The 16,083-nt window shown below is 36.8% G+C and overlaps 1 protein-coding gene across 1 annotated transcript in view; it reads right to left on the bottom strand.

Annotated features, from left to right (window-relative positions):
* LOC149298167 (X-linked interleukin-1 receptor accessory protein-like 2) overlaps positions 1-16,083 on the bottom strand; it is a 277,993-nt gene that overhangs the window by 73,571 nt on the left and 188,339 nt on the right. Inside the window, exon 8 of the mRNA XM_089487644.1 lies at positions 13,453-13,527. Within this exon, the coding sequence (XP_089343770.1) occupies positions 13,453-13,527 (75 nt within the window). The remainder of the gene's footprint in view (positions 1-13,452; positions 13,528-16,083) is intronic.

Below are 16,083 nucleotides of genomic sequence, written 5' to 3'. Positions count from 1 at the left end.
GCTTTTGTATCATGTGACAATTAAATGTTCCTTGAAATATATTATGCATATTTATATATGGTTAAATAATTTATTTTTGTGATTGTATTCAACAGTACATTGAGTAATACGGAAAATACTGAATAGATGGGACAACACATTTAAGTACACTGAGGTGTAAACTATGAGACCTTGAACAGAGTTTAATTCACTAAAATATATCAGTTCCCTGTTGTATGTTTATTTCAAAAGAGGAGAAATGTTAAAACAAGAGGTCATGATCTACAACTAAAGGATCGGTAGCTTCAATATAATGTAAGGAACTTCAGGGAGAGAGTGGTAGAAGTGGAACAAACTCCCAGCTCTGATGGTAAAGGTTAACATAGTGAGGGAATTAAACATTCATGGGATAGACATATGGCGATCCTGCATCTAGGACAAAACAAAAAGGAAAAGTACAAACCGGGCAGACTAGGTGAGCCAAACGGTTCCTATCTATCTGGGTCTAGCCTGACCCCTACTCGCGGCTAGCCCCCCACCTTCACAATGCCGCTCCCACAGAGATGGAGTGCACTGGGTAACTGATTCTGTACTACTGTACACGAAAACATTTCTAAACTAATGTCTAGAAAATTTATAAAACTTCATCCCCACAAATGCGAGTTCTTTTAGTGGACATTATTGAAGGCAGCAGGGTTTTTTTGGACATTTGACAAGCTGTACGCATTACCCGAAACAGAACAATTCTCTACAGTAATACTTCTGAGAACCTCTCCAGACAGGGATGTCTTTACCGATAAGATGACTTACAGCAGCTTTTGGGTGAAATGTCAAATGACAGAGAATTATACAACTGATTGATGTAGTAAACTCTGACATTAAAATAGAGGACGGATGACAACCAAGTTGACTGAATCCTCAAATCTGTATTTACATGGACATTCTGTCTCAGACTTACATTAAAGAAACGCGGAGATTGTCTTGCTTTGTACGATATCAAAAGTAAACTTTCTGCTATTTTGATATATACTTTTTAATTTGTGTATAATGTCTTTATTTGTAGAAATCTCAACTGACCAAGCATGACAAGTTATTTGGATACATCTTGCTGCAACCCATGCATGCTCATGAATAGCTCATGAATACAAAGTAAGCTACATTATGTTTTAAAAGCTCCCAAGCTGCAAAACAGAGGTAAACATAAGACAACATAATGCACCAAGTCTGTCAAAGCAATCAGCCGCACGCAATTTGAGAAAACTACTAAACACGTCACGTTAAGAAATGACTTTTTTTGTATGTACAGAAAAGTCAGATGTAGGGCCCATCTGCATTTGGTTATGTAACACGTAAAGCACACAATTGATGAAAATATTGCAATGACTAAAATATTTCACCTTGTTATTTCAGATTGACATCTTTCATTAACTTTCAAAAGTTATGGTTAATAAATGTGGCCAATAATTTACAAGAGAAGGCTTTCTTTTTGTAGGCACTATTGTTAATATTTTTGTTAAAAAAGGAGATATAATGACTATTAAAGTGGGACTTTGTTGCTATGCTTTACAAATTATCTTTGCAAGCCTATTGTTTTATTTCCTTTATAGATATCTAACGCATTTAACTCCTTCCTACCTCTACCCAAAGCTGGAAGTATTCCTGTGTACACTTATTGCACGTGCTCAGTTACACTCTAATTCTACTCAACTGGATCTTAATTCCTTTTGAGATCAACTGCAATATTAGCCCATGAACTAAATAAAGTATGCATTGACGTGCATGCAGTAAAATGCATGGACAATGGGCTACAATATGCATTAAAATAAAAAAAGATTTGGAGACTAGACTTGTCCTTTAAACGGAAACCTAAAGAATGTGATGTAAGTCTGCTTGCAGCGTATGACTATATTATGCCTTTAATAATGTCCATTTCAGAAAACCTGGTTTGAGCTGAATTTTTTTTAATAAACATTTTATCTGCAGATCTGGATGCTGCTATTGTTGTCATGTGATGTTTTGGTTGACTTTCCCTGCTCAGACACCGCATTGAGCTGATTCTTTATGGCAGTGAATATGAAGTCTTTCACTAGTCAGAGTGTCTGGCTGTTTAGTTAACACTGAGCCATTGTATTGTTTACTACAGGCACTACCTGGGAATTTTCCGGGTTTGACCCGGAGATTGCCGGGTGAGCACTGCTTCTCCGGTTCAAGAATCCTCTGGGTCGCGGGACCACGCCCTGATCCCCACCCATTTTTTCTTTAAATATGGGTGGTGCCAGCTGCCGTCAGCGGGAACTCCCCCGACGTCAGCAGGAACTCCCATTAACGTCAGCGGGACCGCCCACCGACGTCAGTGTGCAATCCTGGACGCGTCCCGCAAGGGAAGGCGCCGGGTAGCCGGAGCCCAGAAGTTCCCAGGTATGCTCATAAGGAGTCAAGAGTGTTTGTCTAGAAGTTAGGGTTAGATAGAATATATACCAATGGCTGCCTGAAACATGATGTTTTTCTAAAAAAATAAAACATTTTTAAAAACTTGCTTTAAATCTGATATTATTTATACAAAAATTGTGATAGTTCTCGTTTAATGGTTTTCTTTAACTAATGTCTATTAATAAAAAAGATTGATTAGGATTTAATTACAGTACCATTGATGGCATTCAACAAAACATTTCAGGACTTTTTCCAAAAGAAAATCAAAGAATAAAAAAACTATTATTGTATGCATCAAAGTGACATAAAAAGTATGATTTCTTAAATAAATAAATGGTTGTTAAACTTGTTCTGCTTAATAGAATGAGAAAGCTCCCTTTGTTTAACAGGCATCTATATATTGGTATCAGCGTTAATATGTCTGCAGACAGCTTAATTAAGGGTGATGTTCTCAGAAATAGTATTTATAGGAATGACAGTGCATAGAAAATGATAAAGCATAATGAAGATTAAGACACACTTGGAATCAATTAATACACTGAATATATTTAGAAACATAAGAGCTGCGCATTATTTCATACAGTTTGCATACAAGATGCTGAGTTTCAAGCCACAATACACTGTCTTATACATATAACAGAGATAGGATTTACATTTACTGTATAAATTAGTAATTTTCTGTTATTACTGTGATATTCAGGTGTTAAGAAAGCTGAAAATGATTTCCAAGGGTTTGGGACACTACAGTGTTCCTGTGTCAATGATTTCATGGTGGCCTGCTGAGATATTGACACGGTACCCCTAGGAAGGAGGAAAGAAGGAAAGGAAACAGAAGAAAGCTAAAACTACAACTTTTTACCATTCTGTTGTGTTACAACTATTACAATAGAAATGAGTTTTTGAAAATATTTTATTGTTTTTGGCATTAAAATGGTTCCAGTTTTTAGATAATACAATATTCACAGACAGTTTTATATTAGTCATGTGTTCTAGCTCTGTCATCTTAGCCCATTCGAGTCGACAAAGACCCTGAATTCTTATCACACTGCTTGTGGTAAACAAAAAAAATGGCTTAATGTTAATCATCCTGGTGGACACTCTGGACTAGTGAACGGCTATAGAAAAAATTAAGCAGGACTTCATTACCATCGTCATAATCAGCTCTGTGTGGTGTTTGAGCAAGAAAAAATTCACATGCCTGACAATAGTGACAGCCTCTTGGTTTTCTTCAATCTTTTATTAATTGATCTATACAGTACTGTATTTAAGGCTTAAAGTAAAAAATGTATTCCTTTACTCCTTTAACGGAAGTCCAAACGTGTAGCTTTTATTTCTAATTAAAACCATCTTTTAGGTTGATACAGTTTTTTAAGGTTCTAGGAAAAACTTGTGTGTATGAGGACTAATTTAAAATAAGACACCACATTTTAAAAGAAGGAACACTGTTTGAACTGCTGCATGCGGTAAAGTACTGAAATTGTGCAAACAAATCTTCAAAAGAGAAAGCCATGTAAACTCCCTGAGTATTTATATCGCACTTTACAAGAAATTGAATCAGAAAGAGGCTTGAGATAACAGCTGCACCATGTTATATAATGCTCGAAATACAAATCAATGCCTACATAAAAGGTTATTGTCTCTACTTTAAAAAACAAAAGGTGAACCATTATACTTGCAGAAGAACAAATAACAGGTGAGATATTGTGAGTCATTCATTAGACACAAATCACTGCTACTATTATTATTTATTTCTATATAAAGAGCTCCAGAATATTCCGCTGTGCTGTACAAATGGTAAACAGGACATAAGTGGTGTATCACATAATAACATGGTTAGCTCAAAATTAGTTGAAAAATTAATTTAGACTACAAACAAAAGCGCTGATTTCAGGGTTAGTGTGTTTAATCTCGAAGTTCAGGAGTGCCATTTATTCCCATCCACTTGATTACCAGGTCCTGTCCACTCCCCAGCTATACTGATGGCTAGCTCTGCTCTATGCATGTCAAGCCTTCAAGCCTTTAGTTGTTACTCTAGGGTTCTTTTTTTACCTCATTGAGAATTCTGTGTTGTGCCCTTGGCTGGGGGTCCACTTCTTGGGGGAGTAGCCACAGTACTAAATTGTCTCCATTTATAAACAACTGTGGACTGATGAATATTTACTTTATGCAAATCAACAATTATTCAACGTAGGTTTTCTGAGATTTCTCTTTTGAATGTTAAAAACAGATTGTGGTTGTTCATTCTTGTAAATGAAGATCATATCATACTTAAATAAAAATTTATACATAAATGCTGGTAATTCTAAAGGGTTGCTTTATATTTTCATGCCAGGGTCCATATAAGGAGTCAGATCAGGACCTCACAAACACATTTTTGTACGGTATCTCACTTGGAGGGCACTTTCACACATTTTTTTTAAGCAAAATCTATGAGAATCAAAAAATGAAACTCTATAAGTTTTTGAGATCTACAAAATGGTGCTTCAACTCTAGAGAGTTAAAAAGTATATATAACAAAATATAACATAATAACAAAGCACATATTATAGCTCATCCTGAGTTTAACATCCTGAGTTGACATCAAATTAAAAACTCTGAAATAATGTAATTCCTAAACTTTCATATAACTTTAAAGCCCCATGAGTCAAGTTAGTTCCATATGTACAGAGAACTCCATATTCTATTACATTGTATAGCTTACTTTAAACCTAAGCTACAATAGGTTTAAAGGCCAATCTAATGTCCCTGACACCTTCACTATAGAAGTACTCTGTGGGTATATTAATATACATTCTCTTAAAAAAAAAAAAAAAATGTGCTAACATTTAAAAATAATTATGCAGTGATGTCACTAGATGAACCATCCAGTACCAGCAAAATGTGTAAAAAAATATAAAAAAAAGTATTAAAAAAATAAAATAAAAAAATAAAGTTTATTATTTTGAGCAAGTGCTAAGATTTCTCTAAAATATCAACAAAGAGTTAAAATAAAAGCACTTCAAATACCCAAGGGGTGTCTAATATAAAAAAAAATGGCTGATGGGGTAAATTGGAGTGGCCGACCTCAAAGATAGGGCATAGGTACAGACTGACCAAAATGGAGAAAAAAAGCGCACTTCCCAAATGTGGCATTTTAAATCTCAAACAACACGACAAACCCATGCATGTCGGGTATCACTGCACTCAGGAGATGTTCCTGAACACACATTGGGGGGTTGTTTGACAGTGGCATATACCAGGACCTGTATATCTATAACTAAAGTACAATTTGTGTGAAAAAAAATAAAAAAAAATTACTATTACAAAGTTTGACAAAGTGTAGTTGTATAATTGGTGCATGGAAAGGGTTAAAATAACAGCATTTGGAATACCCTGGGGTGTCTAGTTTTCAAAAATATATGGTTTGAATGGGTTAAATTGAGTTAACCGGCTTCAAAGATGTTCCAAAGAGGAGATGGAGGCAGACTGACCAGATTTTGGAAATCATAAAACGCTGCTTGTACTTATTGCCCTATAACTTACAAAAAACAGCAAAAAAACATAAAAACATTGGGTATTTCTAAACTCAGGACAAGTAGTAGAATCTATTTAGCTAGTTTTTTTACATGCTTTTTTAGGTGAGTAAAAGATTTTTCAAATAAAAGTCATAAAATGTGTTTTTTTTCAATTTTTCACCATGTTTTTTTTGTTTTTTTTATAGTAAATAAGATGATACGATCAAAATCAAAATGGTATCTGAAGAAAGCCCATCTTGTCCTGAAAAAAACAATATATAACTTATGTGGGTAAACTAAATGGGTGAGGAGAAAATTACAGCTGAACACAAGCACCACAAAAGTATTAAAACAGCCTCGGTCCCACAGGGTACAAAAAGAAAAAACGAGCCCGGTCCATAAGGGGTTAAGTGACTGAACGCACAACATGTCGAACCTTGAAGCAGATGGGCTACAGCAGCAGAAGACCACCCGGGTGCCACTCCTGTCAGCTAAGAACAATGAGCCTACAATTCGCACAGGCTCACCAAAATTGGACAACGGAAGACTGGAAGAACATTGCCTGGTCTGATGAGCCTTCATTCCAGCTGCAACATTTAGATGACAGGGTCAGACTTAGGCGTAAACAACAACAAAGCATGGATCCATCCGCCCTTGTATCAACGGTTCAGTCTGGTGGTGGTGGTGTAATGGTGTGGGGTATATTTTCTTGGCACACTTTGGGCCCCTCTGTACCAATTGAGCATCATTTAAACACGACAGCCCACCTGAGTATTGCTGTCCATGTCCCTCCCTTTATGACCGCAGTGTACCCATCTTCTGATGGCTAATTCTAGCAGGTTAATGCACCATGTCACAAAGCTCACATCATCTCAAGCTGGTTTCTTGAACATGACAATGAGTTCACTGAACTCCAATGGCCTCCACAGTCACTTAATCCAAAAAAGCACCTTTTGGATGCGGTGGAACGGGAGATTCACATCATGGATGTGCAGCCAACAAATCTGCAGCAACTGCACGATACCATCATGTCCATATAGACCAAAATCTCTGAAGGATGTTTCCGGCACCTTGTAGAAAGTATGCCACGAAGAATGAAGGCAAAATAGGGGTCCAACCCGGTACTAGCGAGGTGTACCTAAAAAATTCATAGCTGAAGTTCCCTTTAAAAGGTCTTACAGCACTGTGACAAAGCATTTGTCTTCTTTTTTTGCATATTTATCACACTTTCTAATCATCAAACTAATTTTAATATAAGACAAAGGTAACCCAAGTAAACACAAAATGCAGTGGTTAAATGATGATTCCATGTAAAGAGGGGAAAAAGCTATTCACCCTACCTGCCCCTATGTGAAAAAGTAATTGCCCTTTTAGTTACTAAATCAACCAATTAATTAAATTTAATTGATAATTGGGTTCAATTTCATTACACACACCCAGGCATGATTACTGCCAGCACTGTTTAACCTTTTCTAAGGCTCTGAGACTCCAGCTAAACCATGGTAAGAGCTATTATCGACAAATGGAGCAGCCAGCCTACCAAAATCCCATCCATGGAAGAGTTTCAATGCAAACAGATGCAAAAAGAACACAAAGCCTCATCTCACATTTGCCAAAAAAACATATTGATGACCCCTGCCCCCAACTTTTAGCATAATATTCTGTGGACTGATGAGTCAAAAGTGGGTCCCATTACATCTGGCGTAAAGTCCAAAAGTGGGTCCCACTACATCTGGCGTAAATACAACTAACTTGAATCAGTCAAACACTGTGGTGTTAGTGTGATGGTCTGGGCTGCTTGCCATAATTGATGAAACCATGAATTCTGCTCTCTAAATCCTGAAAGCTAAAGCTCAAGCACAGTTGGGTCCACCTCTGAATATACATATATAACTCTTAAACAACTGAAATGATTACTTAAATCTGCATTTTGTATTTACTCACATTGTCATGATTACTCATGATTACTCATTACTCATAATATTAAAATTAGTTGGATGATCTGAAACATTCAAATGTGACAAATAAGCAAAAATAGACAAACTGGAAAGGGGCAAACACTGCATGTACAATACCTAAAAGCCAAAGATAGTGTACAAATTCTAGTACCAACTCTTATGTCGCTAAAGGGAGTACTTACTAAGAGGAACAGAGTGCACTCCAACAGATGCTCTAAAGGGTTAAGTTTTATTTTATCTTGGAATCTTGGAAAAATACATTTTAAAACAAAATTACTGGTGTACCCTGGTATCATTTACAGATTATTAACATTAACAAAGTTATGCTTTAGAAAAACAAAATCTATTACAGTAACTACATTTTGTCAAAAGCCTGCCCATTTTGCCAGTATTAAAGGATTATTGCGATAATACACACACTATTTCTGGTCAGACAACAAGATCTGTGAACGTAACTGTAGTAATTCAATCACAATGTAACATGTTTTATGCAGCTGCTCTTGAATATTTTCATCACTGTGCACTTATGCTGGGCCAACCACCAATTTTCCATTTAGAAAGCAGCATGAATTATAGGAAGATCGCTGTGCCATCAGAAAAAAAATATAGATGTAATTTAAAATATAAAGGGAAATCACTAAGGTACTATATTATGGTCTAGAATTTTCAATGAGATGTAAAATACATATTATGTTGATAAACCTGCTTGGAGTCTTTTGTGATTGTATTAGAGATGTTTTACTGAAAACTGTATGTTTAATATTAAACATACAGTTTGTTAAAACAAACAATATTACTTTTTAAAATAATGCATATAATATGATAAGATAAATACACTTTAAAATTCGGCGTGTTGGTGCTGGGGTTACCACATCGCTACTTTGGACAACATGAAGACCCCTTACAGTCTATTTTTTACTGAATAGAGAGCTGAATTACAAACTTCTTATAAGCATCCCTGAATAACATTGCTACGTGATCAGCCTAATTGATGCACAAGTGTATGTTTAGGTGTATTTGCATTTGTAGGTAAGCAAACTGCCCTATAATGACGCAATATTCCCCTGCTGTTTACTCCATTCCTACTAAAAGGGTGGTCACATCAATATTTGATTCAAAGGCGCCTATGACATATTCCAGGGCTACATTAAGAAAAATGCAGATTGCAGCCCAGTGTATATTTGGATGATTACAGCCCTAGATTGTACATTTTTAGCAGGAGCCCTGAATGTAGCAGGGTTGCTGTCACCCTAATACTAAGAACCCGTGAAAGTAAACTTCTAATCCATTAATTGTGTGTGTCAGCAAACATGTATATTAAGATATATATACTTACCAAAAAAACACTGCTACCTCATTCAGTATTGTGAGAAAATGATGACATCTTTTAAGGGACTAATTATGTCAGAATTACATTTTTCTAACTATGCCACATTTATATATAAACCCCTCTTTCTAAATAATGGATGAAGATCATTGTATACTGACAGAAGTATTGCTCTATGATTTTTAGTCGCTTCTACACTGTATAAGATTGTGTATCTATATAGTGAAGGTAACAGTGCTCTTGTATATATGTAGCTGGCTAGTTTTAAATTGATTGTATCTATGATACATTATTGTACATTAATTTCAACTACATAAAGTAGCAAGTGCAAAGTTGTATGAAGCAATGCATCTACTTAATCATGGTATCATAGTAACTGTTATGTGATGCTTTCTATATACTAATAGTGACAATGCTTTCTTACTATGAACCTATGTTTACTAGAGTCTAGATAGAAATTCAAGTGATGTTTGTAATAGACAAGTGCTAAGGGCACAAAAAACTATTCAGACAAATTTTTCGGTTCGTTCCTTGCTCACTCGATTTATCTGAAAATTCGGGGAGAATTTTTTGATTCAGGAACAAAATTCATTCACTCTCACTTACTCTCTCACTCACTGTCATTCTCATTCAACCTCTCTCTCTCACGCTGTCTAAATGTTTCCCTACCTTCTCTGGTGACCACTTCCGCTTCTGCTGACCACTTCTGCATCTTCTTCTTCTATCTTCTCTCTTCCTTCTTCATCTGCATCTCTGTGGACATAACCCAGCGGGAACTTCCACCAAAATGTGACGCACTAGATGTGACATCCTCTTAACGATCCTCCATTCAGGGAAGAGGACGTCACTGAAAGTGCCAAATGAGGGCAATATGGTGGCACTTGCAGTGACATCATCTCCCCAATCCTCCAAACAGGGAAAAGGAGGTCACCGCAAGTAGCACAATTTTGCCCTCACATGAACTGAAGGCAAAATGGCAGCGCATGCGGTGACGTCCTCTAGGAGGATCGGGAGAGGATGTCACTGCAAACGCCGCCATATTTCCCTCAGTTGGTGCATTCAATGACGTCATCTTCCCTGATTGGAGGATCATTTGCCGGAAGTTCCACGTGGTTATGTCAGAGTGTGACACAATATTACAATACAACTGCTTTTCAAGGGGAAGTCCTAATTTTGGGGTACTGTTCTGATGCCCCACAGAGCTGCCCTACTTGCTTTTGTGGCATTATAAGGCAGGTATGGAGATTCTCTCATCTCTCTCCCGGCTGGTACAGGGAGCTGTAAAATCCTTGAATGTCTTTACCGTTGCAGCATAGACCTCCACTGGAGCTCCTACTCAGCCACTTTGCATTGCGCTGAAACAGAGAGCCATGCGATGGATCTTTGGGTAAAGTAGGCAGGAAGTCTCTCCCTAGTGCCAGTTCCAGTCCTGCCCCTGGCTGCCATCAGTCGCACCTACTAACAAAGGTGTTCTTCTTTGTACACCTGACATTTTGAGGGGTATGTAATACCACATCCTTTTAATGGGAGGAAGAGCAAAGTTCAGATGTTTTGGATTTTCTGTTCCTCTCTCTATTAGGATCCACATCAAACTACGTTGTTAACCTCTAATATTGTGTTCTTATCTACTGAAAATAATCCTTAATCTGAATCTGAGGAAGTTTATAATATGAAGATATATAAAGAGCTATGCTTGTGCTATGAGCAACACAATAAATATGACACTGCCTGAAAAAAGTTAGACATTACTGAGCTAACTTAACAAACCTCTAGATTTTAACAGTGTCTGAGAACTATACCAGTCCCTAGTGCTTGGTCCTGACAGATGCAAGAACACAAACAGTAACACTTGACCAGCACATGTCTTGTGTGGTGCCCCAGGCAAAACTGTGTAATGGACTCCCTGCAGAAGTGCTAATTTGCCAGGTCTGCCCCACAACCAAACAGCCTAAGGCTTGAAAATACAATGCTGACTTTTTCAGCTGTGAACTGCATTCTCTAGACACACAGAATGACAAGACCTCGCAGTCCTAAATGGAAATTCAGTAAAATGTCAGCTGGAAATTGTCACTTAAAGAATAAAGGCATGCTGCAGCTTCTAAATAATTTACTGCTACAATGTACTGAAAATATGTATTCACCTTTACCAATTTAGTCAATTTATTTAAACCGTTTTAAGGCATTTAACAGCAGGACGTTATAGTACATCCTGCAGTTAAATAGCCTCCTGTACCACCCCGCCACGGCATTCACAGCAAATCAGAGATGCCTCTGCACACTGGATTTATTTATTTTTTTTAACTCTTTTAACACTTTTTTGTAATTAAAAGGTTTTTTTATAATCATTGATCATATGAGTAGTATTTTTACTACTGACTTTTTTGGCCTTTGGAATTATTTTTACTTTGGCCTTAGAATTTTTTTAAATTAATTTTAATTTAGAAAAATGTATTAATTTTAAGCACAGGAGCAACACAAATGGAAAACATCACAAGGTGACACTGACATGGCCCTTTTCTTTCTCAACATCTAAATTGCCCCCCAGTGAAATGTCTCAGTTCTGACGTCATGATGAATCCTACTTTAATTCATTAAGGACGGAGGACGTAATATTACGACCATGCAAAACCAACCTTTAAAGCCTTGAACTTAATACTATGCTCTGTATTACTGTCACTTGTTCTGGGTAATTGCAGCCTCATTGAGTGGCAGGAACGCTGGTGCTGGCTTCCTGTAGACCCAGGCAGACTAGCAGCAGCCTATAGAAGGCACTTCCGAGCATGTGATTGCTTGACCAGCAACACACATGCATGCTGCCAACAGCAATGTCTGTCAACGCCGCCTTTGGCAGTGATCGCTGCCGCTCTAAGCCTCACACTGATCGTGAAGCAAATACGAGAGCTGGGGTTAGTAATAAACATTTTTTTTTCATAATTATAGAGTTATCAGCAGTCTTTGTATAGCTGCTCATTTTTTTTAACTCTTAAGAATTGAAAAAATGTATAGGAATCAATTTTAGAAAATGATGCACAAGAACCACTGTTAACCACACTACATCCAAAATGTATGGCATATGTGGCATATAGGGTGTTTCTGAAAGCAGGAGAAATACATAAATATATCTATATTTTTTCATCTGTACTGGCTATGTATATTTCTTTATGTAAAACTAATTTAAAACAATCTATTTTTTTTTTAAAAAATTCTCCTATATTAAATGACTAAAACCTCATACCAGTCCTGAAAAAAACAATGTATAACAAGTGTGGTTAAACTAAATAAAAGAGGGGGAATTAGGCTTGAAATCAAGATAGCAAAAGTGCTTTAAACCCTTTGGACCTTAAGGGGTTAAAAATGCATGGCCCCACCAGAAACCAATAATCATCACTAATACACTAATAAATATGCAATGTGAACATTAATTCAATTATATTTCATACTGCTAGTGCTTAACTGTGTATAGAACATAATTGCAATCTACATTAGTGGGAGCATACAATAGAAAATGAATAATTGGTTGGTTTTATATGGGGTTAATCAGTATGCAAGCCATTATACACATTATAAACAATGAATTTGCATATGGGTAAAAGAAATAGTAATGTCCCCAGAAAAGCCACCTGATTGATTTTTGTCTGAGCTCTTACCATAATTAATAAACCTATTACATAGAACTGTACATGGTTTAGATGAGAAGTTCTTTTAAAATAAATCCAGCCCTCTTTATTTCCGTGATCTAAGAAAACACGTGCATGCCTCTAGCCAGTAAAGGATGCTAGCTTTTTACATAAGCATATTATTCGCAACGTGAAAGGGATTATTAAGAAGTCTCTTCATTTCAGCCGAAACAATCACAATAATTTACAGCATTATATATATATATAAAAAAATCCACAACCACCTAAAAATTCTTTGTGCTGCTACTTATAAGAATGAACCCCTTCAGTATTAAAGGGAGTAATGAATCCAACAAGTACAGCTAGTGTTTAATATGTCCCTTTCAATCCCCCAACATAAAATAGAACTGCAGACATTGCATATACTTTATTTAATATGTGGCTTAACCAATTAACATTCTCTGTCACTAAGCAAACCAAAGTCCTTTAAACTGCTGCTACAACATACCCAAGCGATATAAACGGGAAGTAGCAAATTGATTTGCATGTAATAACACTTTCAATAAACCTTCCGTCCTTTGTGTAACTTTCCCCATCTGTTAATGGAGTAGAAGTCTATAATCTATTATTCCCAGAAGGGGACTTACCCAGCTGGACATCTATAACACTTGGCTGGTTCTCCACAGGGAACAATGGTTGAGGAGGCTTCGCTGTTACAAGAGCTGGAAGAGAAGACAGGAAAAACATAATGGAACTAGGAGACAAATGGAAGTATTGGAGACATTTTATCATGCAGGGTATTTCATTCTGCTACACCTGATACCATGTAAACATCATCATAAAGGGGACCTGTGTTTACTGCGGTACTGTCTGTACAGAATACATTTAGCAATGCATTTTCAATCTCAATGAATTATTACAGAAAGGGAGCCTCTGACAGGTACATTTTCCAGGTGTAATAAATTTTAGCGTGGCACTGGCCTGGGTACACAGACACCCATCTGACAACCAACAGGCTACAGAGATTTAACATTACTATGATGTACCACCCAAGAAAGTAAATCCTTAATATTTTGGACTGCTTGATAGGCCACAAGGGAGAGAGGCTTTAAATACCTAGTGGTTTCTATTTGTATTTTTATATCAACCTTATGCTACATTTCTACACTACAAAGGGTTTGAATAATGCATGATTGAACATATTGTATGAACAACCTATTTCGAAAGTTGGAAATGGTTTTAACTTGTGATGTGTATTCCCCAAAATCTTATACATAGTAATGTTTCTCCCCACCCATCGAGGACCATGGACACACGGTTTTCATCATGAAACCGAAAGGTGCTACGGATTTTAGAAACCACTATCTCTAAATATGTATATGGTGGTTAAAAATGTAATGTATGGAAAAGCCTCTTTACATTTATACAATGAGAGCAATTATCCCACAATACCTAAGGAGATACTCAAAATCTGCACATGTGAGATGTACTTTTTAGGGTAATGCTTGCCATACTTTCTCCAGTTACCATTCCTTTTCAACCATATGCTCCATCCTATAATAATGTCCTACCAAATAGCTCTAACATTTGGAGTTAAGCATGTATTGGAGTACTCCATGCACTCATCCGGAGTATGTCAAGGGTTATGTATACTTAAGGTTGGGAAAAAGGGCTGAGGCTTGGATACCGCATCATTCAATATTATACTAGTCACGTATGACATACCTAGGACAAATTATCCAAATTTGGTGGAACTATTTCCATAGTTAACCCCTTAAGGACAATGGGCGGTCCCTAAACCCACTGAAAACAATGCATTTTGAGACCGTACATGTACTGGATTTGTCATTAAGGGGTTAAGCAGAAGTTAGTTGAGCCAGCACTGGCCTGTGAAAGTATTAGAGGCATAACATAGGAACCCCCCCCCCCGAAAGACAATAAAAAGGGGGGAAAAGTGATAGAAAAAATTAAAGGTACTTCTTAAAAAGGCTTGCTATAGGATTTATGTACATTTACGTACATGAAGATTAACAATTTAGTTCAGAAAAATGTAAAAGGTCTGGTTTCTTGTGCGAAAAGTTAGCAGGTATTTCTACTACTTCAAAATTAGCTAAATAATAGAACACATTTTTATCCATTTATATCTCTGAGGATCTGATAAAAAGATTTTGTAAAATATTGGACTCTATATAAAGCTTAAGACCAATACTAATTAATTGGCATGTGTTATTTGCTATTATGTTATAGTGTTATAACACTTGTTCCTTTTATAAGTAGGGGGACATTACCTACATTTGTGCAGCAGTTGGTTGTTTTTTTTAATATTTATATTTAATGCCTGTTTTATTTTTAGGCAGAGTTCCTGTCAGACATGATTGTTTTGCTGGCCATAGAAAGTGGCAGCAGTCACAGCACAGTTTCCACCTATGGCAGCCCCTGAGGCATGGCTCCAGGTCAGCAGCACCAAATGTCAGACACTAATATGTAGATCTACACATTGCAATGGGGATCACTGACTTGCCAGTATACTGAATTTGCCTAAAGATTGCCTTATAGTCAGTTTTGATTAAATTGAAAATTTAGCAAAAATACAAGCATCTCTCTATGTAAGCAAGGCACCATAAACTCTCTACAACTACCGGTATGTATGTGAAAGTTTGTATAGCTAGAAAGAATTGAAAGTACTTGAAACTAAATAGTTTTGTAGCAGCAGTCATAAGGCAAATTTCGAGCTTTGTACTAGAAAAACAATATATATATATAACCAATAGCTTTCACAGTTTGATATACAACAGGTTGAGCGAGTGACACACCTGTATTCCCCCAATGCATGACATATTCAACAATCTTTGGACAGTTATTAGCATACCTGGGAACTCTCTGGCTCCGGCTACCCCTTACAGGACTTTATTAAACTTTTGTAATTACTTGACAACGGGTCATAACTGCCATTCAAGTATAACATTCTATCATTAGCAATGTTTTTAAGGTAGGGCAAAAGGGATGCAATGTAGAAAGTGGAGGTCTTATTAGCCGCTGGCACAGATCTCTCCCAAGATGTTTCCTCCTTTAAGTCCGCATCACCTGCTAACACTGGGGCGTCAGGATATGACATCCACAGAAGGTGACAAACAGAGGCTGCACAGACCTCCACCTCGTACTCAGGTATGGGGTGGGGAGCAAGGCCCCATTAAATCTAAAAATTGCCCTGCTCTTTACAGAGACCAGCAAAAGATGTGAACACACATAAAAGTGTTGCAAAAGTTATCAAAAAAGTT

Source organism: Sceloporus occidentalis, unplaced genomic scaffold (genome assembly GCF_023333645.1).
Source record: "Sceloporus occidentalis isolate IW3139 unplaced genomic scaffold, rSceOcc1.0.p SCAF_34, whole genome shotgun sequence".
Lineage (NCBI taxonomy): Eukaryota > Metazoa > Chordata > Lepidosauria > Squamata > Phrynosomatidae > Sceloporus > Sceloporus occidentalis.
The sequence above is the reverse complement of the archived record's forward strand: the minus strand, read 5'-3'. Positions and strand labels throughout refer to the sequence as shown.